This window comes from Amblyomma mixtum, chromosome 3, assembly GCF_055824585.1.
Source record: "Amblyomma mixtum isolate Tamu chromosome 3, ASM5582458v1, whole genome shotgun sequence".
NCBI lineage: Eukaryota > Metazoa > Arthropoda > Arachnida > Ixodida > Ixodidae > Amblyomma > Amblyomma mixtum.
Genome location: NC_143014.1, coordinates 276,363,842 through 276,389,961, shown reverse-complemented (window position 1 = coordinate 276,389,961; position 26,120 = coordinate 276,363,842). Strand labels below are relative to the sequence as shown.

Sequence of the window (26,120 nt, the reverse complement as noted above, 5' to 3'; positions counted from 1 at the left end):
AATTAAAAGGCCTTCTTATGGTGCTGCACTCATTAAAATGAGTTTTTTCACTTTGTAATAATGTGCCATTTGTGCAAGCAATGCAATATGCACTTATTTGCAAATATTTCCCAAATGGTAAACACAGTAGCCATTAAGCAATGTACACATGAAAAAGGTGGAAACTGTAGACATCATTACACGTAACAGTGCATTGGTTATGGAGATATGGATTATAACAATGGTTTTGCACTGAGCAGATCTGATGCTGTATAGATCACACAGGGCAACAAATAGGCCACAACTTGTTGAACACACGCCTTGGACCTGCAATAAATTAATGAATTACAAGGTTGCCTATTGTGCAAGCACACTTCAGATACACAGTATCTCACAGTTTAAATGAAGTACTAGATAATTCGCGGGCCAAGAATTTTTATTCCAGGAGCACTCCCTTTTCAAACTCAGAAACTCAGTGCACAGAACCTTGTGTACTCCGTGGAAATAATGAGCCGTCCAGAGACATGGCGCCTTTCCAATTCTGGCAGCAGGTCACGAAAGTAGAACTGTCGGAGTCGTGGCAAGTTTGATTGCACGAACATAGGTGCAAAAGGCACTTCAAGAACAATTTCGGCTTCCACACTCCACATGTAAAAATAACACAGTTCACGGCCTGTGCACAGCATCTGCAGCTGAACTTGGGCATAATATCCGTTCGGCCCATTTTCAGACAGCACGTATCTTCCACCAACCTCCTTAACATCGTGCCTTCCAGAACGCACAAGGTCCAGACAGTTCGTCACATGCGGACACTTTATCTCTAGCACAGCGGGAGCTGTCTCAAGAAGGCCATCGGGAGACGCAGAGAGCCAGGGCATATCTGGGCATAATATTGTGCCGCACCGTGTCACACTATGCCCTGTTTTTTTTTCAAATTGAGCACGAGCCACTGCTTCATATTTCTGGCCATATTTTGTAGCTGCATTGCCAGAAAACGTGGGACTTATTATAGCATTCACTGCTTTATGGCCTGGTGTGCTGCTTTTCTTAGGCACTTTTCTTACACTCGATGCTGTCACTCTAAGGCACCGTGCCATTAGCCAAAGTGGCGAATTTTGGCTCCTTGTTTCCTTCTCCAGAGCTGCTGCAGCCTTTGCCGATAAGTTGATAAACTTGTTATAAAAAGCACAGCATCGAAGGCAGCTGGCTGGCAAATCAGTTACGGCTTCATGGCTGCCATGTGGTGCAGCCTCTTGCCGAAGTCTGCTGGGCTGCCGTGGTGCCGCATTGAATGTTGCATAGAGCTGTGTGCCTGGAAGTGGAATGAAAGAGCACACCACATTGAAACGAAAACGCCTCTGTAACCTCTATCTACAAAAAGAGGTTAAACTTTTTATGGGCTCTAAATATGCAATAAGGCTGACGTGCTAGCGATAGGAAGTCAGGTTTTTCAGCCTGCCAAGACCTAGAACCATTTTCAAGTAACAGGTAAAATTGTACTACAAAGCACGTGAGAGGAATCTGGAACCAAACGTGCATTTGGCTTTGCACAAAATCATGCATGGGAATATTCAGCGTCTGCAATTTACTCAGCATGCAGCCAAGTAAAGACAGAAGTTGAAAACAGCTGAGCACAATACTAAAATGGATGATACCTGGACTATTGAAGAGCTCGGGATATCCTGACTCCTCATGCATTCTCTTCAATTCCTCTTCCGAGAGTGGCGGTTTAAAAAGCACAGCCTTTGCCTGAACTTCAGGGTCGACAGTTCTTTGTTTCAACTTGAAGTTGATGTGGTCAAGTCTGCTTGGCTCAACGTTCCGTTTTGTGCCCCTATTCCACTTTGCGGCAGCGTCAGTGCAGGCCCTTCCAGTGAAGCCACGGGAAACAGCACAGTCCACTTTCCACAGTACCGCTCCCACATGGCTGCACACTCTTGCCTGTCCAGCCATGCAGGAGCAACCAGCACGCAGAACTTCGCCTGTGCTCTTTGCAGACAGCCACACTTGATGTGGCCTGCTACTTACAGCCTGTGAGGGCGTGACTTCGGATTTTAGAATTACAATGTCATCAGTTACTCTGTGTGTAAGCACTTTCCCCACCCACCCTGACTGCAAGTAATTATATGACTCTAATGATTTATATGCTTTTACTTCAAGCAGGTCACATGCTTTTGTCTGCACTAGGTAATATACAATGTCCGGCCCCCTTATCTCTGGCCAGTCGCGCATGTCTTCTGACCAGTCTTCGATGTCATCTGGGTGGGTGTACGTCATGGTTTCTGCAAACAAAAAGAGCACATAATTATTGCTGCATTACTCTTCCATAATATAGTTTTTAGATGTTGAATTCAGAAAACTGCTTTTTACTAAGCAATGCAAATCAGCTGTCTCAAAGAGACAATTTCAACAAAGCATTGTAATCATAATCTATATCAAACATGACAAGACCATCATCTCTTAGTTATGCACATGTTGTGGGCAGACATTCTTTTCTACATAACCACTGCAAATTTCTCACTATGCCTTATGGCACACTTCATGAATAAAAAAAAATGCATCCAGCCAGCCTACATTGCTTTCTAGACATTATTAGTGGTTAAATGTCCAGTGCAGTAGCTTACCCTTTATCTGACAATGCAGTTAAATGAAGCAATGTACCAGTACACAAAACATTCTCGTTGCAGCCATTACTAGCTACTAGCAATCTTTGCGGCGAAGAAACTTCCATTCAAAGCCATTATTTAAGGAACGCTTTTCAGTCACAAAGCAATATCACCACGCACCCACTTTCGCTTCTCCAGCCGTACGGTACGCAAAAACCGCGAGTACGTGTAAACAAGCTCTCATTTCGCTGACATGAACGCACGGGCGTGACAGAGACGATTGCGTTTTTTACTCAAGAATATGCGTGCCAGCACTAGCAAGAATAAGTGCAAGCAAGAGCGTGCGCTTCCTTGCCGCCGTGGCGTTCACAGGGTGATGCGAAAGCGGGTGCCATTCTTCTCAGTGTCTTGAATCGGCGTTACCCTGCGCGGGGGCTCACTGGTTAGGACACTTGACTGCTAATCACGAGGGCGCGGGTTCGATCCCGGCCGCGGCGACCACGTTTCCGTGAGGGCCAAACGCAAGGTTCTCGTGTACTGTGTGATGTCAGTGCATGTTAAAGAGCCCCAGATGATCGAAATTATCCGAAACCTTCCACTATGGCGTAGTCTGTCGCATCCTAAACGCTTCGTCTCCCAAAGATCGTTACCAAGTTCCCCCTTGGTAACTAATACTATGTTACTTTTCCGACACATCATCCAAAAGCGCAACTATTCACTGATTACTTGGCTAACAGTTGCGCCCGCAGAATTAAGTCTGTCAGCACGTTCACTTCCTCAAACCGGAGAGTGGCTACACTAACAACAATAGCTATCAATGTTTCGACGTTATGCGCATTATTAATACATGATGAACCTGCACCTGGCCTATCAAGCAGAAGACGACTCAGGAATAGTTTCGACTACCTGCAGTTATTCAATGCGCACCATGGATAAATGTGCTCCGGAACACGCGCAGCTTCGCAACTTGATACAAATACCTTTATTTCAACATCAGGGATGTTAGGGGTACACCCAAAAAGCCTATGACTGGTTTGACAGAGGGGCGCACCCCCGTACGTGGGTGCGCCTCTGCACACCCACGTACACAAACACTGCTGTTGTTGTTGTTGCGACTGACTGAGAGAAGGATGAAAAGGAAAGTGCACGGGTGTGCCGACTGGCTCGGGCCGAGCCACCACCGCTGCCACGCGCAGATAGAGGAGAGTTCAAAGATAAGAAGGAAGAGGAAAGGAAAGAAAAGAAAAGACGCGCGTCACTCACAACAACCGCGTCCGCCGAAGCGGACGCTGGCTGAAAAAACAGATAAGCGACCGCAGCCGCGTTCCTACCACCTCCCACAAACACTGCAGCCCACAAAGGAATGAGTACACAGTAAAAACACTCACCACTGATCAGCACATGTCGCGACGAACTCGACGCAGTCGACGAGGCGCAGGCACCGCGGGCTTCGTTCTCGGTGCTCATCACGATCGCGTTATTAGTGACCACCTAGTCGCTATTTGTGCCCCGCGCAGGGCAGAGAAAGTGGACAACACAGCAACAAAAACAAACGGCAAAAATCACGGATGCTGAGCGGTCACAGGAACTTTGGTTGCACAAGCGAAGCAAGGCACGCAAGCAGCAAAATATTTGTTGTCACAGCTCAGAATGGCGCTGATTCTTCTTTTTGACGCTAGGCGGCGCCAACATGCTAACATGGCGCCGCGCAGAGGGGGGATTTTGAAAAGGTCTATATGAGCTGTATTTTTATCCTCGGAAGACGGCAGTTTCAATCTCAGTGTTTCACCGAACTTTGCTTTTTTTGTGTTAAAATTAACATACAAATTATTCACGATCTTCCTTTGGTACGCCTCACCTTTGAGATTATTACTGATACCTCTCAGACCCAAAATTGCTATTTAAGAAGCTGGAAGTACTCCGAGTGGCTTAGTGGGAGGTTTTCGGCTGTCGGCATTCGAGAGAACGAAATTATGCCGCCAGGATAGCCTTCACAGCTCTTCTGGCGAAAGCTCCATCGTCGTTGTTCGATCAAGTGTGGCATGTCAGAACGTTCACTTGCGGAAGTTGGCATATTGGCCGTAGCAAGTAAATAATTTTTGAATGAATTGAAGCTCTGGTAATATTCGGTATAAAATGAAACGAAGAGGAAAAAATAGACTCGAGCAAAGGAATGCGATCTGCTGTCTGACAGGTACAAAAACGCAGCGCTAAAAAGTTCCACAAACCAATCAAGCGAAATCTTGCCTCATACCTGGTTTCTTAGCCATTCCACATAAGATATCTTCCATTAGCCTCCAATTAGCAGCAGGAAACATAATTTTACGTTAGTGAAAATCGCGAACCTGCATCAGAATGTACCTGCCTACACTACACGCCGCACAGAAATATGGAATGTTTCGAGATACAGAACTAATTATAGCAAACAGATGCTTGAGAATAATTTACAAAGGTTGTTAAATTCCCTAATTGAAATGGGTATCGACATTCTAAGCATGAACCCGTCAAACTTTAAAGCCTTCATGCGTTCCTATACTGCATAAAATGTAATATATTTTTGTCTTTATTATTTCTTTAATACCTCTGTCTCTCCTTCATATATATTTGTGAATGTTTCTATGTTTTGTTTTGGGCTTTCTTTATTCACTTCTTGTGTTCTGATGAGCTCACTGCCACCGCCGCTCTGCCCAGTGTACACCAGGATGCAGGACCGGTCAGGCCTCCAGGAGGATTTTTGCCTGCCGTACTCGACATTATATCTGTATGGTGTAATGTTGGAATAAATATTTGAAATTTGAAGGTAGCGCTGCTTAACCGGAAGCTGGGAGACCTACCTGTGAGTGAACGGAATCGTGCATCTTTCAAGGGCAAACCATTCGTGATGACTACTAGAACGAACCATTTCCGTACATGGAATACATACCAGTGTTTTGCAAATCGACATCCATAGGTCGGTAACCGGCACGGCTTACCTGTCAGCTATTATTCCCAAGAGTACTGCCAGAACCTCATCCGCAGTATAACACACTGCTCTGGACGTGCCAGTTCAGAGTGGCCACTTTGTGATTTGAACGCGGCACCCTTTCGACACAGGCCAACTTCTCTCTGTTGTAAGTGCACCTGTAAACGAACTCCCCTGCGAGTAATTAATTAGTGTCTGCGACTCCGATGTAGGTAAAGGTCACACAGAACACAAGCTTTGAATACGCAATAAATTTTAAGTGAAACAAACTACAATTAGTAGAAAACCTACTACTAGTTATGAAGCTGAACGCGTATGGCTGCACCATACGTCAGCCCACAAAAGGGGTCCGAGGCGAAACCTAAACAATTTCGCCCCCAACTCGCGGCGAAACGCAGCGCAGCAGCGAAAGTATCTGCGGGAAAGCTTTTCTCCCAGCGCGCGTTACACTGTGCTTCATATAAGGCAGCGGCTGTTGGGATGGCGTGCTGGCAGCTTCCGGGAGAAGACACCGCGGGAAACACCAGCCAGCAGCCGCTTGATATAGCCCCTGGCTTCAGCTGTGGGTCTTCTCTGGTCGCTGTACGGCGGCCACGCAAGAGCCGTCGTCCAACCTGGGAAGAGAGCCCTGCACGGCAAGGGACGGACGTTTACTGACACAAACTAGCAGACTTACGTGATTTTGTGCGCGTTCTTCCCACAGCCACTGTTAGGTTCCCCAAACTGTGTCTTATGAAGCAATATCCACTTGCCTTTCGCACGGTTACCAGGCCACCTAGCTCTATGCAAATGAGGGGGGGGGGGGGATTGGATTAGCGCACTCCATGCAGAAACAGGCACCAGGAGCATTTCTATTAAATTAGTAAAATAAGTGGGCTCTCTGCGCTGTAAACCATCGCTACGACGTTTGCTGCATATCCAGAGCAACAGTGAATTGGTTGTGCTGGTTGCAGCTTTGTCTGTTACATGCCAAAAAACGATGTGGACGATTAGCCAGCCCGTATACCAGATGGCTGCCTATTCATTTAAATAACCTTGTGCCCTTTAATGTGCAACAAAATCTCACTTTAAAAAAGAACGGTTTCAAACTATGTCCCTTTGATCGGGGGGGGGGGGGTCTGCAAGGATGCCATTCTTGAGCTAAGAATGGAAAGAAAGCGGTCGGAACAATTATGCATCCGCTTTGTAAGGTAAAAACAGGGTTTGAAATCAGAACATAAACCCGAAACTAGAGACTACCATAAAAGTGTGGGAATCCCTCGCTCCCGCTACTACTTTAAGGAGAGTTAGCGTATTGAACAACGGCGTAATGAGACCCTCCCACCAAGAAGAGAGGTTTGAGCACTATATGAAGCACGCAAAACATAAACTCATCAGTTGCTTAGCCGCGAAACGAAGCACCGGTGTAAACGACAGCACGGCAGGCCTCGCTGCCCTGGTCGTGCTTGGAAGCATTCTTTACTCTACGAAAACCACGGCCAATCTGTGAAAGCGATACTCGGAGCGTCGCTGAGTACTCGGAGTCAGTGGCACCCCTACAAAGTCGTTGCTACGGTGCCTTATTTATCTTGAGGTTGCTCTGTTGTGCTAGGATCTTTTGTTGTTGTTTCCCCACCGTGACCGCACGATGTCAAGCTCAGACTTGCAGCCACAGAAACCATTGAAGGAAGAGAGACCCACAAAGACCTTATCTCCTCTCGCCTGAAGTGAAGGGGGCGGGGTGGGAGAGGGTACCTTCTCATGTGAACCGTGGCACTGCGACCGAATACGGTGGTGCACGACCTGACCTAGGCCAGCGACCCGATCACGAGCTACAGCAATACTTCCTATGCACTCGCCCCAAAAATGAAGACGGAATGTGTCAGTATAGCAGCAGAGGTTGCAGCTCAGCTGTGTCATACATTTGAGATGCGTGCAGTGTAACTGCTGGGAAATCGAACGCAAGAATTAGACGCGGATACACGCGCAACGGTAGCTTCGTCAAGAAATGATACTTCAGTTTTTCTAATTTAGCTTTTTACTTTAGTAAACCTCGCGCACGACCTTATTGGAACGACATAGTCATACTTTTTTACCCAATAGCAACCAATATTTATCATCAAATTAATCCAAAATTTATTCCCACTGCAAATTTCTTCAAGAACTGCTTTCTCCGCTGCCTGAAGGTAGCTGCTATAATATATGTTTTCATTACAAAACCAGGCAACAATTTCAAGAATGCTTTTTCAGAATAACGTAATGTGTCATTGTTTCACACGCAAGCATTTTCCATCGATCACTGCTTGACACCGGCGAAGCATGGAGTCCTGTAATATGATAGTGAACGTATAGTCCATGTTTCCCCATTTCTGCAGCCGCAGGTCGACTACCTGTTCGGTGCTGCTGCCTTTCCTGTCTCTCGAACAACACGCGATGCTTACCCAAGGTTGTTCGATTGAAATAACCTCGGTCGGGGGACTGGCTTGGCCGCTACATAATATCCACCGTCCTCCTGTTCATCTAATTTTGCACAAGCGCCAATGATTGCTTCGGGTGGTAATTCTGCTGAAATATATATCCAAATCCTCTATTTTTGCGTGCCTGTGAAAGCATAACCCCGTCAAGAATGCCCTGATGAACTCTTCGCTCATGGAACCTTCAATTCGGTTTGGTTTGGTTTGGTCAATGGGGTTTAACGTCCCGAAAAGACTAAGACTATGAGAGAAGGGCTCCGGAAATTTCGACCGCCCGTGGTTCGTTAACGCGCACTGACATCGCAACAGCACATGGGCCTCTAGAATTTCGCCTCTATCGAAATTCGACCACCGGGGCCGGGATCGAACCCGCGTCTTTTGGGTCAGCAGACGAGAACCATAACCACTGAGCCAGCGCGGCGGCTGGGTACCTTGAATTCAGTCAAGGAGAAAATACGGGAGCGGAGAATCAGCCCCGTGTCGTTAAGTTCCCTCCTCTGTGGTCTAGCATGGGAAGCTGATGACGAGGTTCACATAAATTGCGTTTTGGGTGACGTATACAACGAATCCCATCGTTCCCGCACGAAAAGAACTTCAATTCTTCTAATGAAGTCGCACTTTTCCAACCGTCACCTATACACACAAGGTGTTCCTTGATCTACACCATCCTTGAAATCCAATTATTTTGACAGATGTGCGGGTTTTTAGGTGGGCTCCAGTAGTTTAGCTCGGCACATTGTGCCTGACGTCTCATAGTCGATGGAGACACTATACAGCCTCATACCAGGGTCAAATCTTCGGAAAAATTGATAACGAACCGTCTCGAATTTTCAGGCTCACGCGAACAATGTCCTCAACAACTTGGTTGGTCGTTCTTTCGTGTCTCCTGAGACGATAGAAACATAGAAACGTCCTCTGCAACCTATATCTCTTCAAAACACGTAAGCGCGTGGACTGTACAACTCTAAAATGCAGTGGAAGCTGGTAGAGTTTCATCCCATAGTTGTGGTCGCGAATAATTACCATTTTAGCAGCTTTCATGGCATTATGTTGACCTATAACTGCACCCCAGCTTATAAAAATGTCCAGACAATGACACTGACATGTAACCGCAGAATATGTAGCTTGAAACAGACAGCAAGTTAATAATAATTTATAAGTGACGCAAAATGAAGGCAATTAGAAGTGCCCATGAAAGGACGAAAATGGAAAACGAACTGAAAGCAAACAGTTACGCTCCCTACAACTCCTGGAGGAAGAAGAAGGTATTATTGCATCTTAATATACTAAGAAATATGAAACTGATCTTTTCATCCGTGACGTTCAAATTTTTGACGAAAAAATTGAAAATGTCTTTTTGTTGACTGTATGCTGAGCCTATCTGGATATGTACCGCAACCATACGGAAACTCGATTGCAAAAAGCTAGCCAGAAAAACAAACCGAGAGCAAAATAAGGAGACATATATAATCTTACGTTTCTACCGTTACGTGATATCCAAACAAGTACTGAAAGGCACCTACACGTATTGAAGTTTGTTTTTTTATTTAAACTCTTCGCCATCGGTACGAAGCGAAAAACTTGCCAGAAGGCATAGCAAAAACATTTATGCCAATAGAACACCAAAACATCCAGCATTCCTAAGTTAAAAATTTAATGAGAACGAGGACAAAAAAAAACGAGGAATGGAAACATCAAATGGTAACAAATAGTTAACGGCACTGACTTGTTCATTCCCGCTCGTTCTTCAGTTCATTTCCTTTTTCCTGACACGAATTTCTATACCTCTCTTCCCTCATTCTTTGTTTTGAGTGGCTCAAACGCAGTTTGCTTTCAGGCTCAAGATGAGGGACTTCAAGTACTTCTATACAATACTTTCTCACCATGCTATGCTCTGCCGCTTTCGAGTTTCCCGCGATTGCTTCACATATATTTTTCCTGTTTTTACGCCACGGCTATTTTCATTTTATTCAGTAACGTCGATGCGTTACCGTTGCAGACAAACACTCAGTAAGGTCTACATTTTAAGCCGGCGCCCCCAAGGAAGCGGTGCACTGAAGAGGATTCTGAACTTGTCTTTTTGCCGCGGGAACTCGATCTACCCGTTCCTAGCATTCTTATAAACAGTGACTTATTGCCCTGTGTGGCCGATTTCTCCAATTAAATCGAATTAACGTCTGGCTCCCGACTTTTTTTTTTTAATTCTGCCTCGTACGGTGGGCGGAGTCGACCAACGCGTGGAGCGCCTTTCACCCAGTCCCGTGGAGGCTTTGCTATCGCTTTCTTTTGTTTTTTAGGTTTCCATGAATAAATAGTTTCATTCACAGATAATATAGCCGCAAAATAAGCCTGAAGAAATAAAAATACGCGCGGACCATTTGCTACTACGGACTACTACGTATTACTCCGCCGATGGCAGAGCGGCAAGCCGCCACGGGACTGGCTGAAAGGCGCTCCACGCGTTGCTCGACTCCGCCCACCGTACGAGGCAGAAATTGAAAAAAAACGCGGGAGCCGGACGTTAATTCGATTTATTTGGGGAAATCGGCCACACAGGGCAATAAGTTACTGTTTCTAAGAATGCTGGGAACGGGTAGATCGAGTTCCCGCGGCAAAAAGACAAGTTCGGAATCCTCTTCAGTGCACCTTTAAGGACCTTATCCTTACCCGCTTGTTGTCGCAGCCTGTTGTGGGCAGTGAGAAGAGGGCCCCTTCGCACGGCGGGGACCACCTTGTAAGGGCACGGCCCTGACGCGTAGGAGATAGGTGCTGACGGCTGCAGAAGGGGGACGGGGGTGGGGGCGCACAAGCAACTCGTGGAGGTCTTCACCTGCTGCTGGAAGTCAAGTTGGCTCGTATTAGGTTGCTTCCTGGTTTTGGTCACGGCAAGCATTGGTGTGCATACTCCTGCGCCGTACAAGCCCGAAGAAAATCAAGGGTTAAAAGAAAACAAGGTATAGTTACATTCTAAACAGGTAGAAGTAAAATGTTAATCAAATGAGGAATAACTGAGGGCTGCTAATTTTAGCTTCCTATAGAAGTATGAATGCCATGACACTCAAATGGGCTTAAGCATAAGGCAGTCGACCCATTCCTGTAGTTGTTTGTGTCCCTTGCTTTTACCACTCGATCTCTTAAGTCGCTTCGGATTATCTCCGACTACTTTTGCCAGTTCATAAGAAAGCACCATTTTTTAGACTAGCTTGATGTACAAAAGGAATAAAAAAAATATTAGACTTTTCTTCACTTTTATAAGTGGTCGCAGGAGTTTCTCGGAGAGTACAAGAAGTGCTGTTGCTAGCATGCTAACTTCTGTACTTTGGTCCGTGGCATCCTCCTTAGACTTCCAAAACTGAATTGTGAATAAAGTAATACTGGGCGCCTTCAGGATAACGGGCATTGCAGATGGCTGGCAGCGTACCTAAGGCACCTTTTCGTCACTAATATCTTCGTTCGGAAGCAAGGCATCATTCGCTCTGCACTTTGCAGGATAACCGTGGCCAGGAATTATGCAAACAACCAGAGGAAATTCTCAGGGCGAGTAGCCGAATCCACGTTTATAATATAACGACTCTGTGTTGTCTGACCAGTTGCGCGCGGCTGATTTGACGTGTAGCTCGGTTCCTCCGTTTTATACACGCCTCCCGAACGAACGAGACCCCGTCGAGCCCAAGGAAGGTGTACCCTTGTCACCCTTGTCAATGTTGTCTGCGCCTCTGTGTACCCGTGTCTTAATCTAAGTCTATAAGACACCGAAAGCCGGACAACAGATTGCGTTCTTCACTCACCGCCACATAGGGCCTGCAGCGAGTTACACGAGGAGTGCGCCGACCGGCTTGAAAAGCTGCAGCGGTGGAGCCGGTCGGAAGCAGCAGCGTTCGGGAATAGTCCTACACCCTGTGTGGCTTCAGACTGGCCACCTGAAGGCCAAGCGAGGCGGCGCCAGAAGCCGTACTGTAGGGGCACTGTGGAATGTCGATCACCTCCGAAGGAGGACACCCTCAGCCGCAGGCAGTCAAGGGCTCGCCGCTGGTCCAGCAAACCTGCATTCCGTCCCGCACGAACATGAACCTCACGGAATCCCTGTCATACGGCGGAGGGCAACTCGTTATATAACGTGCACAAAATATTTCAACTGCGTGACCGATCATTACAGTGTCAACAATATTGCCCCTGGGAGCCCTAATTGACGAACGCTTTGTAAAGCGTGCTCATATCAGAAACTGTCGAAAGCGGCAACCATATTCGTTAAACAGACGCACGTAAATTCCGCCGTTTAGAATCCATAACAAAAACCTACGCTATATACTGCCTGAAATGTTTCTATTGTAAGTTCTAACGCGCTAGCGTTAAGGGCCCCATAAAGCCAGCGGAACACCTGTTGTCGTCGTTGGCGGCGGCGCCATGAGCGAAAAATTCTCAGAGAAATCCCCACAGGTGGCCCTATGACGTCGTCACAACGTGTCTACGTTAATTGGCAGGTGGCAACCAGCCCACCCATAGAGTTTCTTACTATTACCTAGAGGGAAAGCTGGCGGCGCTGCACTTCAGCCTCCATGGACGCTCAAAGCATCATGGGGCGGTGAGCTACTTGTTGCGGAACAGTCGTAGTTTTTCAGGAACACGGAGTGTCATTACTAAGATGTTTCATTTCAAAAACACTGTCCGTGTGTGCGCAGACGACTTTCGCGCGAACGCAGTGTGCAAAAGCCATGGTATCGAAAACGCGCCGACACACGACGCCAATAACAGGTCTTACTCTTCCGAAATGCCAGTAAAAAACCTCTTAAAGTATCTGAGCAACAACATATTTTTTTAAACATATTTACTTTTAAAAGTGCGCCTGTTAATTACGCAATATTAGTTTTTTTAGTGTTCATCACTTGGCCAATAGGAAAGCTAGTCCTCTCTTATTTTGGGCAAACTTTGCACTTAAATGCTTTTCTGCTCGTTTGTTGCAATCATTAGACAAGATATTGAATGTTAGGACATTCGTACTTATCTAACAGCTTTATTTTTCTATATTTTTTTGGCCAAAAGGTGTAGTTCTGCAGTCGGTAGCTCACCGCCCCATGATGCTTTGAGCGCCCATGGTGGCTGAAGTGGCCTCGAGGGGTCTCCATGCAAACTCCCATAGAGGGGTCGCCAGCTTTCCCTCTAGGTAATAGTAAGAAACTCGATGAGCCCACCCGATTGCGAAAAAACTGCCCACCGTGGCAGGCGGCAGTTAAATGATTGATTGGTCGAGAGAGGATGATCGGGGAGAGCAAGCTGCGTTGGAAGCAGCCACCTGCGTGGGCAGTGACGCATCGCTGCACCATTGCGCCATGAGTGGTATGAGGACTCCCCAGCGATTCATGAATGGGAAGTAGAGAATGACCCATTCCGCACGAATAGGCATAAATCCATTAAGGCTATCGGAACTTAAATATCCCCTCTTGTATTTTTTTTGTCTCCGCCGATTAGCTATTTAGATGTGCATTCTGACAGTAATAGATTGCATATAAAGCCATCTTCAAAGAACTGCAGCCTCTGGTGTCTTCGGCTAAACAGCCCACCATGTGATTGCAAAACCACCTAGCCCCCGCACGTGTACTGAACTCCAGTAAATGCGACTACACATTCGCGGCCGCCCGCTGGGACACGACTGGCCTCAATTTCTTGGCAGTCAAGTAAAGGCTAGCTGCCGCCATCACAGCATCGGGGCAAACATATCTACGAACTGAATGCCCTGTCCCTCTGCTGCAGAGCAACATCGGTAGTAGAGGGCAACCAGTTTGCTTGATACGAGAGACTACAGACAGGGAAGTTCTTTTGGCTATATTATGATCATCTTGATTTTACACAGGACACCAGGCTCAAAGGAGCGCTTGCGTTGGTCTTTCTAAATGTCTTGCATTATTTTTTTCTTTGTGCCAACGAGGAAACAACTAATCATATTCAGCACAAGACATCTTCTTCCACGACGACAATCGTCTTGAGTCGCGAAGGCGCGAGTGTCTCACATTATTTCCCCTTTAGTAAAAAGGAATATAGGTACCATATCTGATTTGTGACGCTCGTAGCCGCACTTCTGTTGGTCCGTCAGCAATTGAAGGTAAATCGGGAAATATTGAAACGTGATAGCATTGAATTGAACAAGAACGTACTTAGAGTAGCAGAAAAAAAAAATCATACTCTTCCTGTGTTTGACCACATGAAAGCCAGCTTACCGGTCGTATACCCGCTGCTCTGTATTTTATTTTCAACTATCATGGCTCTAACCTAGCAAGCACTGGCACAGAGAGAGTTGGTGGGTGTCGTTTCACGCAGTCGCAGGATTTTTACATCTATACACCGCTAAGTTTCTGGGCTTGTTCAACTACTTGAAGAAACCATTGTAATATACACAGAGTTGCTATTTATGTCGAGGTATCATCAAACGGTGCCCGAGTTTCTGTGACCGTTTTCCGCGTAAGTTTTGCGCATTACAAATGGCTTGCTATCCCTGCGTGGACGTCATAGAAGTTCCGAAAACGGCTCATGTATTCAGTGCGTAGAATTCGTAATCTACCATGTTATGATCCAAGGAAGCAGAAAAAATGTTGCTATTGTTTTATCTGACCTATTCCCATTCTCTTCTCCTGTCTTAATTCAACCGAGTGTGCTCACCCCCTACCGTAATTTACTTACGCCGTGATGCGGTGAAACACTGAACAAAATAAGCTGCCTTTATAATTTCAAAGCATACCACAAAATACACCACGGCACTCACCGAACGATCGTAAAGCAAGTGTGATAAGCAATGCCAACCACTGTAGGTGTTATAGAGACGCTGAGACAAAACATGCTTCTTCAATAAGCACGGGACGGCCCGTAGTAGCGCTTTGTCCAAGCTTTGTTTCCACCCATGTCGCTGCAAGGCCGTGTTCTCATTACCTCACTTTCAGCGCCATGATTTCAAGTTGATGTGCTTCGAATTGATGTTGCTCAGCATCCAGTGCTTAAAATTGGTCGTCGAAGACGAACCAGGGAAGTCTGTAATAATCTAGAGAGATATGTTTCTTTTCTTATGTTAATGTACTTGTTTTTTTTTTGTTTCTAGCATTCTTCTATGCGCGCGCATTGTAGGTTTCTCTGAATACTCGCCCTTTCCGAGTATATCGAATCAAGTTAGGCTTTTTTCCATTCATTTGAAGACAAAGAACACCATTTGACAGCTGTGAATTTTTTTTTGCGTGTTTAGATGTTTACGAATGCAAGAAACTACAGCTTTGGTAAAAAACAAAAATAATAACAATAAAATGACGGCGCTCATTTAAATACCGCGTCATATATCCGCACTCAAGGTTCTCAACCATACAGCTATGGGTTGCTGACGCTCACCAGGTGCGTCGCTCCTGTTTCCAGTGAAGAAGCCGAACAGGTTGAGCCGGTAGTTGGGGGCCCCGACCACCGCGTCCGCTCGGGCCCCCAGGGTCGCGGCATCCAAAACTCGCAACTGGTTGCCGTCGTACGGGAAGTGCAAACCGCGAAAATGGGCCAGCACGGGCGTCGGGGCTCTGCCAAGCATCGGCGTCGAGACACTCACGTGCAGGCAGGCCTCAATGAGCGACGAGAGCGCCATGCAGTGCAGCTGCATTGAACGTTGTCATAAGAAATGATACTTCGATCTTTTTTTATGGAACTTGGAACCACTTGTTATGCATTCACTGGACCATACAGCATTCGCTATGGATTTACTGCATCGTCCAGCGCTGGCAAGATGTGCCTTACGCATTCAGTTCGCCTGTTGAAAAATTCACGAAAGGTATCTTGGTTAAATTCATCAATAAATTCAAAATATGTGAAGTGTCAAGCATAAACGCTGGCCTTGCTAGATGAGAACAAAGCCTTAATTGTTCAGATTCCCTACGTTAGCAAGAAATAATTCTGCGCAAGTTGCTTATTTCGTACAACAAAAAAACTTATTCGCGCCACTAAGCTCTCGTTTCTCATCTGCTATTGACAACCTATGTGCCGACCGCAGAATTCGTACTCGCCATGACGCATCGTTAATGTAACGCGTGGCTAGCGGTGTGAATCTTCGCGAAATCAGCGACATCACAGGGTATTCACCTATGCGTGAACAGTGTCGATATGCTTTCGAACTTGAAGTTCGTAATGTGTCCAGTCCATGCGACAATCCTGCAGGAATTGCTATGCGAGCTTTAACCAGCTCGCTACAAAAATCTCAAATGCACTCGAGTAACATTCAAGGAATGGTGCACAGTTTAGACTGTTGAGGCTTTACCCTCCTCAGCGGATGCGTGGTTGGGACGTTTTGCTCCAGAGCACAAACTCGCGAGTCCGATTATGGCCACGGCTTCAAAATTTGATGCAGACGCAATGCGCAGACACTCGTGCGCTGCAAATGAAGTGCACATCGCGAAAGTTATTTAGGGGCCTCAGATTACTGCATTAGAAGCTGCGTGGGTGTCTAGAACGCAAAATTCATTATAAATTCAAGCCTACCCGAAAGCGCATTCGGGCCCTTGCGGTCTTACGGGATTCGAGTGGCAGCTTCTGCGTCACGATGTGGAAGTAAGCAACAAACCCTTTCAGGCGCTGAGCTAGGCGCAATTAGTTACTAGAAATATGAAGCCACTGCAACTCCAGATGCCAACGGCCGGCTACATAATTGCGCCTTAATTCTCGCTGCCATCGGGATGTTTCAGACACGCAATGCTTACCTGTTGCGCGTCCAGCGAAGCAGTTTAAAACCTTTCCCGGTAGTAGCGTAGGACGTCAGTGTATGGGAGTAGTTCCTGGCACATCACATCAAGGTGTCTGCCGTTCTGAGAATGCTGTCACGCGCTCTTCCTCGTCTTTCATTACCCTCGCTGGAGCAAAGAAAATATAGAAGCGGCAGTGAAAGCACCAGTGAATGGTAAAAAAACTGTCTTATGGAATAAAAAAAATTACCCTGTTAAAATTTTTCAAACCGTAAAAAGGCTCTTTTTTCATAGTACACCCCCGTATTATGCTACCCACAAAACATTACGCTCCAGTTTCAAGCAGTTACGGTGCCAACGGCACGCAAAAATCACAGTTTTCAATACCGGAACCATAATGAACTAGAATATTTCTAGTACACTGTACCGGAACTGGAAAAACGGGCGCCATTGCCACTTGCCGGAAGTGACGCATGTTAGAGACTTGAGTCCGGACAAGTTCGGAGCGCCTGCTCGTTGCGGCTCGTGCAAGCGCTGGTACCGGTATCGCGTGCAGCACTTTGAGCAATAAATACTGGTTATATGAGAAAACACACATCTCGAAACGGATGAAACGCCCTAGAAAATGTTTTAAACGTGTTTTATTTGCTGCAGTAGACTAGAAAACTCCTCGCTGAACCTCGGCGAAGACGATCGCGCCGCAATGCTAGTGAGCGTTGTTTGCCTGGAAATATTCGATTACAGCTTGTGCAAAGCTCGGACATAGCCGAGAAAGCAAGCATATTCAAATGGAGGCCAAGTAGAAGACGTGCTTGTATTATAAAGTCGGGTTTTTTGAGCGGACACGCGCGTGCCAACAGCACATGTGCGCTCTGCTGTGCGTGCAATATGGTTGTTGTCTTGATACAAAAAAAAAATGACCTGCCTTCTCGTTTTCCTTTTCCTTCTCATTTTTCTTCCCCGTCGAAAGGTATTCCTTCCTGTGCATAGGAATTTGGAACAGGTGCTGTGAACGCGAGGTAAATCAATAAAAACAGCTGGATGTCTAAAAAGGGAGCTCAAGAGAATTAAGCGCTTTGTTAAGCGTAAAGAATATTCCAGAAGCAAAATTTGTGTTGCAAAATAAATATATATTTTTCTCTTCGAGGACCGCGGCATCAATGTGGTGCCGATGGTGGGCTAGTTATCTTTGCGCGCCTCGGTCGGGCAAGCCACTGCGTGTTTCAAAATACATGCCGGTTCATATGAACAAAGACTTCTACGCTGCGTTCATTACTGTATTTACCTAGAATCACTTGAAGCCTGTGTACTACATAGACGGAAAGGTTTTTCTAAGCTTTTTAAACCACACAGCTGGACAGAAAGGCGTGGTTGCCGGACCCCAGTCGACCGTACACGCCTACCACGCAGATTGCCGGTAGGCATGCAGTGTATCTGTATCGACTAAGTAATAATGCAGAACATATAATCAAAATTACGGGTTGTCTTCGTTTGAAAACATTATCATTCAAATAGCATGCGTTCAGATCTCTGAGGTCTTGGAGACGCGCCTCGGATGGTAATGCTGAAGCTTCCTGTAATCGACCTTAAGTATGAACGGCGCGAGGCAGTAAGAAATTCGACGTTTTCTATAACGCTCGTGTGGCGTTCCAGGATTCTCAGCCCGGCCTGATAATCTTCGAGGCGCGACAGATACACTGTGCGCACGACGGCATTATTGCGCATTGGGCAGAGCTGTACCTGCAATAAACGCGTGCATATGTTTATTCCTTTTCAGAAGAAGCAGATTTCTCCTTAGACTTCTGCCTTGTGTAAACAACGTGACGTCAAAAGGGCGTTACTGGATGAGCAAAGCCGTGCACTTTAGCTTCCGAACCGGCTAAGCTAGCTTGTGATGAGCGGATGCCCGTCTTTTTATTCTCAGGATTAGAGACGCCTCGAAGCCTTTTTTCTCCTTATTATAACCCGCTCGGTTCGTGGCATGCTTTGCAGATCGTGTCAGAAACACGTGCGTGCTCTGATGCATAATGTGGACCGGGAGAGGTCTATTGACAAAGCCCAACCCACAAAAGGGGTTAGCGAGAGGCAGAAGCGTCAGCCACCCATCATTATCTTTTTTGAAGAAGAGAGGGGGAATTCACGTTAAAACCTGAGCTCCAGGCAATTGACACCAGTATTCGAGATCGGGGGTGAAGGGCAGTGGCCGAGAAGTATACATGCGATTTTTCGGATTCTTCGTATTCCATTCCGCGGCCACGCACTTCGTCGACATGATGCCAGCAGTTTATTTTTCTCGGGGCCATCGAGCTTCGCGGTGAAAACAGCCAAAAACGCGCCAGAAGCAAGGGGCGCTCACTCACTTCAGAACGCTGGCGAGCCGGCGATGCCGGTGTCTCAAATGTGCGTCATTTCCGGTCAGGTTTGTTAGTTGTCCAGCACACCGCTAGAGGACTGCGTCGTCTGCTACAGAGGTTTTCGAACGCTTGTAACTAAAATTCTAGACGCTTCACAGCCCTAATATTAAATATAAATATTGTTCATAACATGCAGACTATATCAAGCGCAAAATTAGCTGAAGCAAACTTTCGGTCAAGTAGGCCTTTAAAGATGTGGTGGATGTTTAAAAATAACTCTATCAAGATGTCTACCGTTCTGAGAATGCTGTCACGAGCTCTTCCTCGTCTTTCGTTACTCTTGCTGGAGCAAAGAAAATATCAGGGGGTAAAGCTGAGCTCGCAAAGCGGTCCACGCATGTAAGTCGCCATCTTGAACGCCATCTTACAACACACTATTGTGGCCAGCACAGTTTTTTCTCGCAAAGTCAAGGATGGGTGAAGTTTGAGTTTGAATTCGGAAAACTGCGGCAGAGAAAATAATTATATGTCACTCTTACGCGTATTTTCAATGTTTTAAACACATTTTGTAATCTTTAGCATACTGATTGTGGTCATTTCTTTTAATATCGGACGACTGCGAACATGTTCACGAGTGAACAGAATAAACGCTCTCGGAGCTTCGGTTTTAAACTTCTGCTTTTGAACCTGATTTCAAGGCACTTTATTCAAGGAGCTGCATACGACAAGGAGTCACTCGCGCTCTCGTTCACCGCGATGCCGCCACCTTCGTGCGTTGATGCATGGCAAAAGCTCCAAAAGGATCGGGCACTTTGTATCATTTGTGAGTAAACGTGGGAAGAAATACATATGCACATTTCACGACAACTGTGTAACGTAAAGCGTGTGAGTGAAAATCTCCCGCTCTTGGAACTCTCTTTAAAGGCGGATGACACCAAGCAAATGAACCTTGGAGCCGTTTACTTTTTCACAGCATTCGACTTTCTTAACGCCATTGCCTCAATCTGCTTGACAGAGAACACATTGGCGATACTTATAAAGGATGCAGGTGTTCTTGCTTAAATGGGTTTTATTACGATTTTCATCACTAATGCATGCGGTAATTAAGGTAACACTGTTGAAATGAACGGCCGCGCAACGCCAACGGCACAAGAAGGACATGCGCAGTCTACCAACTGTTTATTTTACGGAAAAGAGGCACACTTATGATCCTCAAGCTCAAGCATCTGACAGCGCATTTTGCTCCGAACACAACCAGTGGCAGGAAATCGGCATGTAAACAAGACTGCATATATGTAATAGCAGGACCCTTCTTATCCCGTGCGTATAAAGTACTTGCGGCACTAGCTTCTCATAACTGGGTTTTGAAACCAAACAGAGGAATAAAAAATATCTCAGCAAAAGTGTCACACATTAGAAGCAAAAGCAGTCATAAACCTAAAAAAACCAACACAAAAATAATAACAAAAACCCACCACAACAACCAACCAAGCACCCACAATTTAATGCGCACAATGCTGGACATGAAACGAAGGTTTCTCGGGCGGTACATGGCGTTTCATGCATTTCTGCCTCCACCTTGTTTCACTTGTTCGTGATGAAGCTCTGAGCGTTGCTGCGTAAGAAAAATCCCATTATGAGCTCGTCTCGCGCCAGAAAAGACACGACACCGTCTTCCTCGGCGAAGGAGACAAAAAAAAACGCGAGAGGCGCGCGGTACTCTAACAAATCTTCGATATTTAATATAACTGACCATTCAAAACAAACCCGGCAGAGCAGTTGCTCCATTTACCTTGGGCATTGGTTTCCTTTGCGAATTCTGTTCGCCCTTTTGGGGCCAAAGCAAATTTCCGACGTGTATTTGCACTCGACAACAGAGGACATGCAAAATCCCGTGCGCTCGACAGACGAAATACACTCCAGCGCGTCACAATCGCGGTACTAGCCTTCAAATAACAATTCAGAAGTCACAAGCCACCTATATGAAATTACAGTCGGTATGCGACACTGCATACCATTGAAAACGATTCAAACGCGGCGATTTTGCCGTTGTTTACAGTAGTTTAGAGCAGTCTAGAGCTACTCTGTATACCGCCATCTTCCCACGGACTACGTTGCAAGGTTCCAACTCCGTTCTTTGCCCAGATTTAGAAAGTGACAAAACAGCTGGCAACACACGCGAACCGTTGTGTGATGGCTGCGTTCATGCGTTGCCCACTGGAATGCATGGGCTCAATGGGCAGCTTTCCCTCTAGAGTTGGTTATATTAACTCTATGGAAGATATAGAAGGGGCAGTGAAAGCACCAGTGAATGGTAAAAAAAAATATGTCTGATGATAAAGAAACATTACCCTGTTAAAGATGTGGTGGATGTTTAAAAATAACTGTGCCTTGACATTTCACCAATCAATCGGTAATAAAGTTTAGTTTTTTGCTTTTATTTGTTTACTCTTTATAGAATACACGCCGGTGACGCGTCAGCAAATTTTTTTTAAAATCAGCTACACTGATTCGCACCCGCATGCCCAACAAATTAAAGAGCCACTGTTACACCATCTATTCACTACGAACCATTCCTTTACCGCGTTGGGTTGACAAGAGAGAGATATTCACCACAAAGACGTTATCCAGTTGACTTAGATCTTGTGCATGCTCGTAGATGAACACAGATGAGCCTTCAGCAGTAGCCGGCGCGGTGGCTCAGTTACGGTGCTCGGCTGCTGACCAGACAGACTCGGGCTCGATCCCGGCAGCGGTGGCCGCATTTCAATGCAGGCAAAATTCTAGAGACACGTGCGCACGGTAAAGTCAGCTCACGCTAAATAACCTGAGGTGATCGAATTATCCGGAGCCCTCCACTAACCGTCCCCATAGCCTGAGGGACTTCAGCACTTTAAACTCCGTAAAATCTAAAACCGAAACCTTCCGAAGTAAAGGAGTTTGAGCAGGGCTACCGGGCTCGGTGCACGCCTAGCCCCTTAGCCTTTAACATGAAGGGATGGCGTCAGACCTCCGCTCATTGATATCTTCGGCCGCGGTGTTGATGCGGAACAGTTATGCTTAGTTAAACTTGATAATGGCCTCATTGTCGTCGCTGCATAATTCTCCGACATGTCCAATGGCGGAAAACACGAACGACAAGGAAGAAAATTATGGAGGACACTTGAGACTACTTATTTGCTTTGAAGTAGAAGCCATTATTTTTTTATTTATATTTTTCCCTCCTTTCTAATGACACACCAACCGTTAGCATACAGTGGTAAGGCAATGTATGCACTATATTTGCCTTTGTTCGCCGAGAAATAACGCGCTTTTGAGGCCTATGGGTTGCGTGGTATCCTCAAAATCTAATTGTTATTGGTTCAATTCTCCTTAGGAATAAATGTTTTTTTCTTTCCTGGTGACGTCACTGGGGGTTTTGTGGACCACTTTTCCTAGACGCCGACGCTGCCTGGTTTGTTGCTTATGGGCTATATAAGGCTTCTGCCTATAACATTCAGCAGATCTTCGTTCCGCTGTGTCCACCGATGCAGAAATGCAGTGCGGCAACATATTGCTCGCGACTGCAGGACGTTTTCTTCGCTGAGACTTGCTTGAAGCGGCATTGTTAATCTATCGGTCTGTTCTCGTTTGTACAACAGCGCTCCTTTACTCTTCTCGCCTGTGCTCTTTTCTTTTACGACGACAGCTATGAATGGCATACCCCCCGGTTTCGCTGTATTCTGTCCTGTACGCACAGCGCAACAGCGAAGAAAAGCGAGAGTGTAAGAGAATGCGGAAAGCGGATAACAGCGTGAGGCATTTAGCGGAAAAGCGGATAGAGCAGAAAAAGACTATTAATTAGAAGAAAAGTATCATACAGCGACACGCCTTGTGCCTTGATTCCCTGGCACGTTGAATTATGATCAAGGTACACTTCATCATATCCATGGAAAAAATTACGAGATGCTGAAGGCCCCCTTTTTCCCAGATAATCTTGGTATAGAACCCGAACATCATTTTCACTTGTTTCTGACTTGGTCACTGACTGTCAAGATATTGTGGGAGGCTTGATGTTTGGTTGGCGCCGAAATTATAATTAACCGGGCCAACCTGCCCACCACTGCACTCTCCGTAAGTTTGGAGAGCGAGGAGCGACAAACTTCCCCACCCCGCGTGCAAAAGATGAGGTTCGACTGCTGACCGGCGATAGGGGCCACGCCTGATTAGCCGTTGACCGGAGGCATGAGGCGTATTCAAGTTTCTTTAGAAACCCCTTCACTTGGGCAAAGGATAACAGCAACAAGTTACAACACAAAGCCCAACAAAGCGCGACACGAATAGCAAACACAAAACGAGGACGCTAACAACTATTAACAGGAAGAGGAAAACATAAGGGTGAGAACTATACAATAACGTTACAAGGTCAAAGCAATGCTGTACAAAAGGTTAGGACGAGAAAAAGTGACAGGACTAAGAAAAACAGTACAAAGGAGGGGGGGGGGGAACGGTGGCTTAGCTGAGGGGTGGCAAGGTCCGGTCGCAGGGAGCGTCGGGCTGCGGCAGCACGCATGATGAAGGGTTTCGGATGCGGGCGAACTTGGGCCATGCGTCTTCCACGCGTCTTAAGGGTTGTCGTCGCCGCGCTCTACGCGTCAGACACCCGCCTAGGCTCGCTTGCCGACCACTTCCCTGGCTGACCTCACACATGTCCGTACGCACCGAAATCTCCAAGCCAACTCCCCGGCTCGCGGTTTTCCCGCCGCCGCGTTCTCGTGGCAAACCAACCAACAAACAAACAAATGAATCCTCAAAGCCCAGTGCGCTAACGATTCGCAGATGTTAAAAAAGGGGGGAGAAGAAACACGAAGAAATTGAAGAAGGAAACCGAGAGAAAGCTACGGTCCTAACGAGGAGCGAGGTCATGTGAACGGTGGATCGGGACCATGGTCTTCACCGCATGAGGATGAGGTGGGAAGACTGCGGAGGGAAGCCTTCAGGAGTCGCATTAAATTTGAGGGTTTATTTACATCATTTACAACATAAACAGAGAGACCAAAGGTCAGGCAAGAAGCTCTCGACAAACCACAGTTTGCGGCGTAAATGTAGTTTATATTCACCAGGAACCTAGCTAGGGAATCGGATCTCTGGCCCTCCCCACGTGACCGCGCACACAACACAGAAACACGTGCTGGCAAGGAGGATTCCCGGCGCCTGGCAGTCGCGGACGGCGTGGTTTCCTGCGGGCCGAGCCGTCGAGCCGCCGAGCAGGCCCAAAGGTCGTTGGCTTCTGTGCGGCGATCCTGCCGCAGGAAACACGCGATCTGTTGGCTCGAACCGGTGGACTCTTCACGAGGGAAGGACAATCAGCCGTGACCAACCCCGCTTTGTCGGCTGCTCAGGGCGCCCGCGGGCAATGGGTTGGCGCCGCCGTCGCCTCCGCCGTCGCCCCCACTGGGGTCTCTTTCGTCGGTCCCCGGGAATACGCAGTCAGGTAGAAGTGCCGCACTCGGCCTCACCGGCGAAGGGGATTAGACGCCTTTGTTCAGGCCGACGCCGACTCCAGAACCACCCCCACGCCAGCGTTCCTTACGTTTTCTACGAAAAACAGCGCCTTTCATCAGCGTAGCCCGATGGCGCCAGCCTGGCTCGCCTGTCTCCGCTGACTGGGCCCCCGATCACAACAGAGGCTAACTTCCGATGGTCGGGAAGGGTGCTGGGGCACTCAACCGACCGCTTCCCGTTCCCCCAGGGTGCAAGCGCTCTCCACCCGGTGACAGCACTATGAAGGGGCGGAGTGGCCTTGATTCTACAGCGTCGCGAGGAGTCAACCGTCCACGTGGGGGGGGGGGGGGGGGGGGGCAAAATCGTCGCCGCCGCACTGCGATATGCTTCTGAAAAACAGGCTCCTTGCCTACCTCTACTGCGAAAGCAAAAGACGTACAAGGCAGGCACGACTTTGTGACACTGACCAAACTTTTTCCTTTTTAGACATGATAAGAACACAATTAGAAGTGCTCTTAAGCTTCGCCGTGCCGCTGGACATAGGCGCTGTATTTTTATCCTCGGAAGACAGCAGTTCCAATCTCAGGCGGCGCCCTTCGAAGCTGGGCCCCCCGATTCGGTCTGAATTCGTCGTCGTTACTGCGTTTTTCAGTGCGTTCGCTGGCCATAAATGGGGCATCGCTCTTTCCTTCGTCTCATCTTGCCTCTAAGAGAAGTATGAGTGATAAATTTGCCTTATTTTTTATTTAGATTGGCGATTCAGCCGCTTTTAGGCTTAAGACGACCATCGGTTTGTTGACAGAAATGGTCCTAGATGGCCTCACTAGGCTGAGCTAGGCGGAAAACTCGTCCACCAGATGCAAGGAGAATAGCCACATAAACGTCAATCGTCAGGTCTCAAGAGAGACTCGCGGCAGGTCTCAAGAGAGACTCGGCGTTCGAACATAGAGCAGTTTGCTCTGCCCACGACAGATGGCGCCACTAGGAGGTACGCCACTTCTGGCCTTCAGAGCCCGCGTTAGCAGCATCGCCGCACAGTGTGAAACGCTGTTGCACAGCTTGTGTACGAACGTCAAGTGACTCTTAAACAACCCAGCTGTGACACGGATGTCATGTGTATTGTTGAATTAATATCTAGATCTAATATCCCTGTGGTGTAGTGTCGGAAAAATAGATGCGCTTGTTACATAAAGGAAACCGCGAAACTATTACCGTCGTTTTTGGAGGAGCTGTCTTGCGAGTTCATGCTGCTTCCAAGCAGAACAGAAAGTTAATGTGTTTTTCCACGAAAAAATGAACATATTCCCCGATTCCCGAACATATTCCCGAACATATTCCCTGACATCATCCCCGATTCTGGCACAATTTGATCCCGCGGCCCCTACTGAACTCCGCACGGACGCCTGTGGCTACGGGATCGGAGCCGTGCTGGCTCAACGCTCCCGGGGCCCACACCACGTGGTTGCGTATGCTAGCCGTCTGTTTTCACCTGCCGAGCGAAATTACTCCATTACGGAACGTGAGTGCCTCACTCTGGTTTGGGCTGTAGCTAAATTCCGGCTATACTTGTTCGGGCGTGTTTTTTTCTG

The 26,120-nt window shown here is 47.1% G+C and overlaps 1 protein-coding gene across 1 annotated transcript; it reads right to left on the bottom strand.

Annotated features, from left to right (window-relative positions):
- Positions 1 to 443: 443 nt before the first annotated feature.
- LOC149354969 (uncharacterized) lies at positions 444 to 15,606 on the bottom strand. The gene is made up of 5 exons (XM_089576047.1): positions 15,366 to 15,606; positions 11,789 to 12,043; positions 10,668 to 10,907; positions 1,635 to 2,261; positions 444 to 1,291 (listed from the first exon to the last, which is right to left on the bottom strand). Exons 1-5 carry the CDS (start codon positions 15,604 to 15,606, stop codon positions 444 to 446), a joined length of 2,211 nt encoding a protein of 736 aa, XP_089432173.1.
- Between the last annotated feature and the right edge of the window lie 10,514 nt (positions 15,607 to 26,120).

Excerpts from the sequence above, each read along its gene's own strand:
- LOC149354969 (XM_089576047.1), bottom strand. The coding sequence starts at position 15,606 with ATGGCGCTCTCGTCGCTCATTGAGGCCTGCCTGCACGTGAGTGTCTCG. Across the intron at positions 10,908-11,788 it reads GCTGCAGGCCCTATGTGGCG|GAGTATGCACACCAATGCTT; the intron begins GTGAGTGAAGAA and ends TGTACGGCGCAG. Across the intron at positions 1,292-1,634 it reads CGAGCTCTTCAATAGTCCAG|GCACACAGCTCTATGCAACA; the intron begins GTATCATCCATT and ends TTCCACTTCCAG.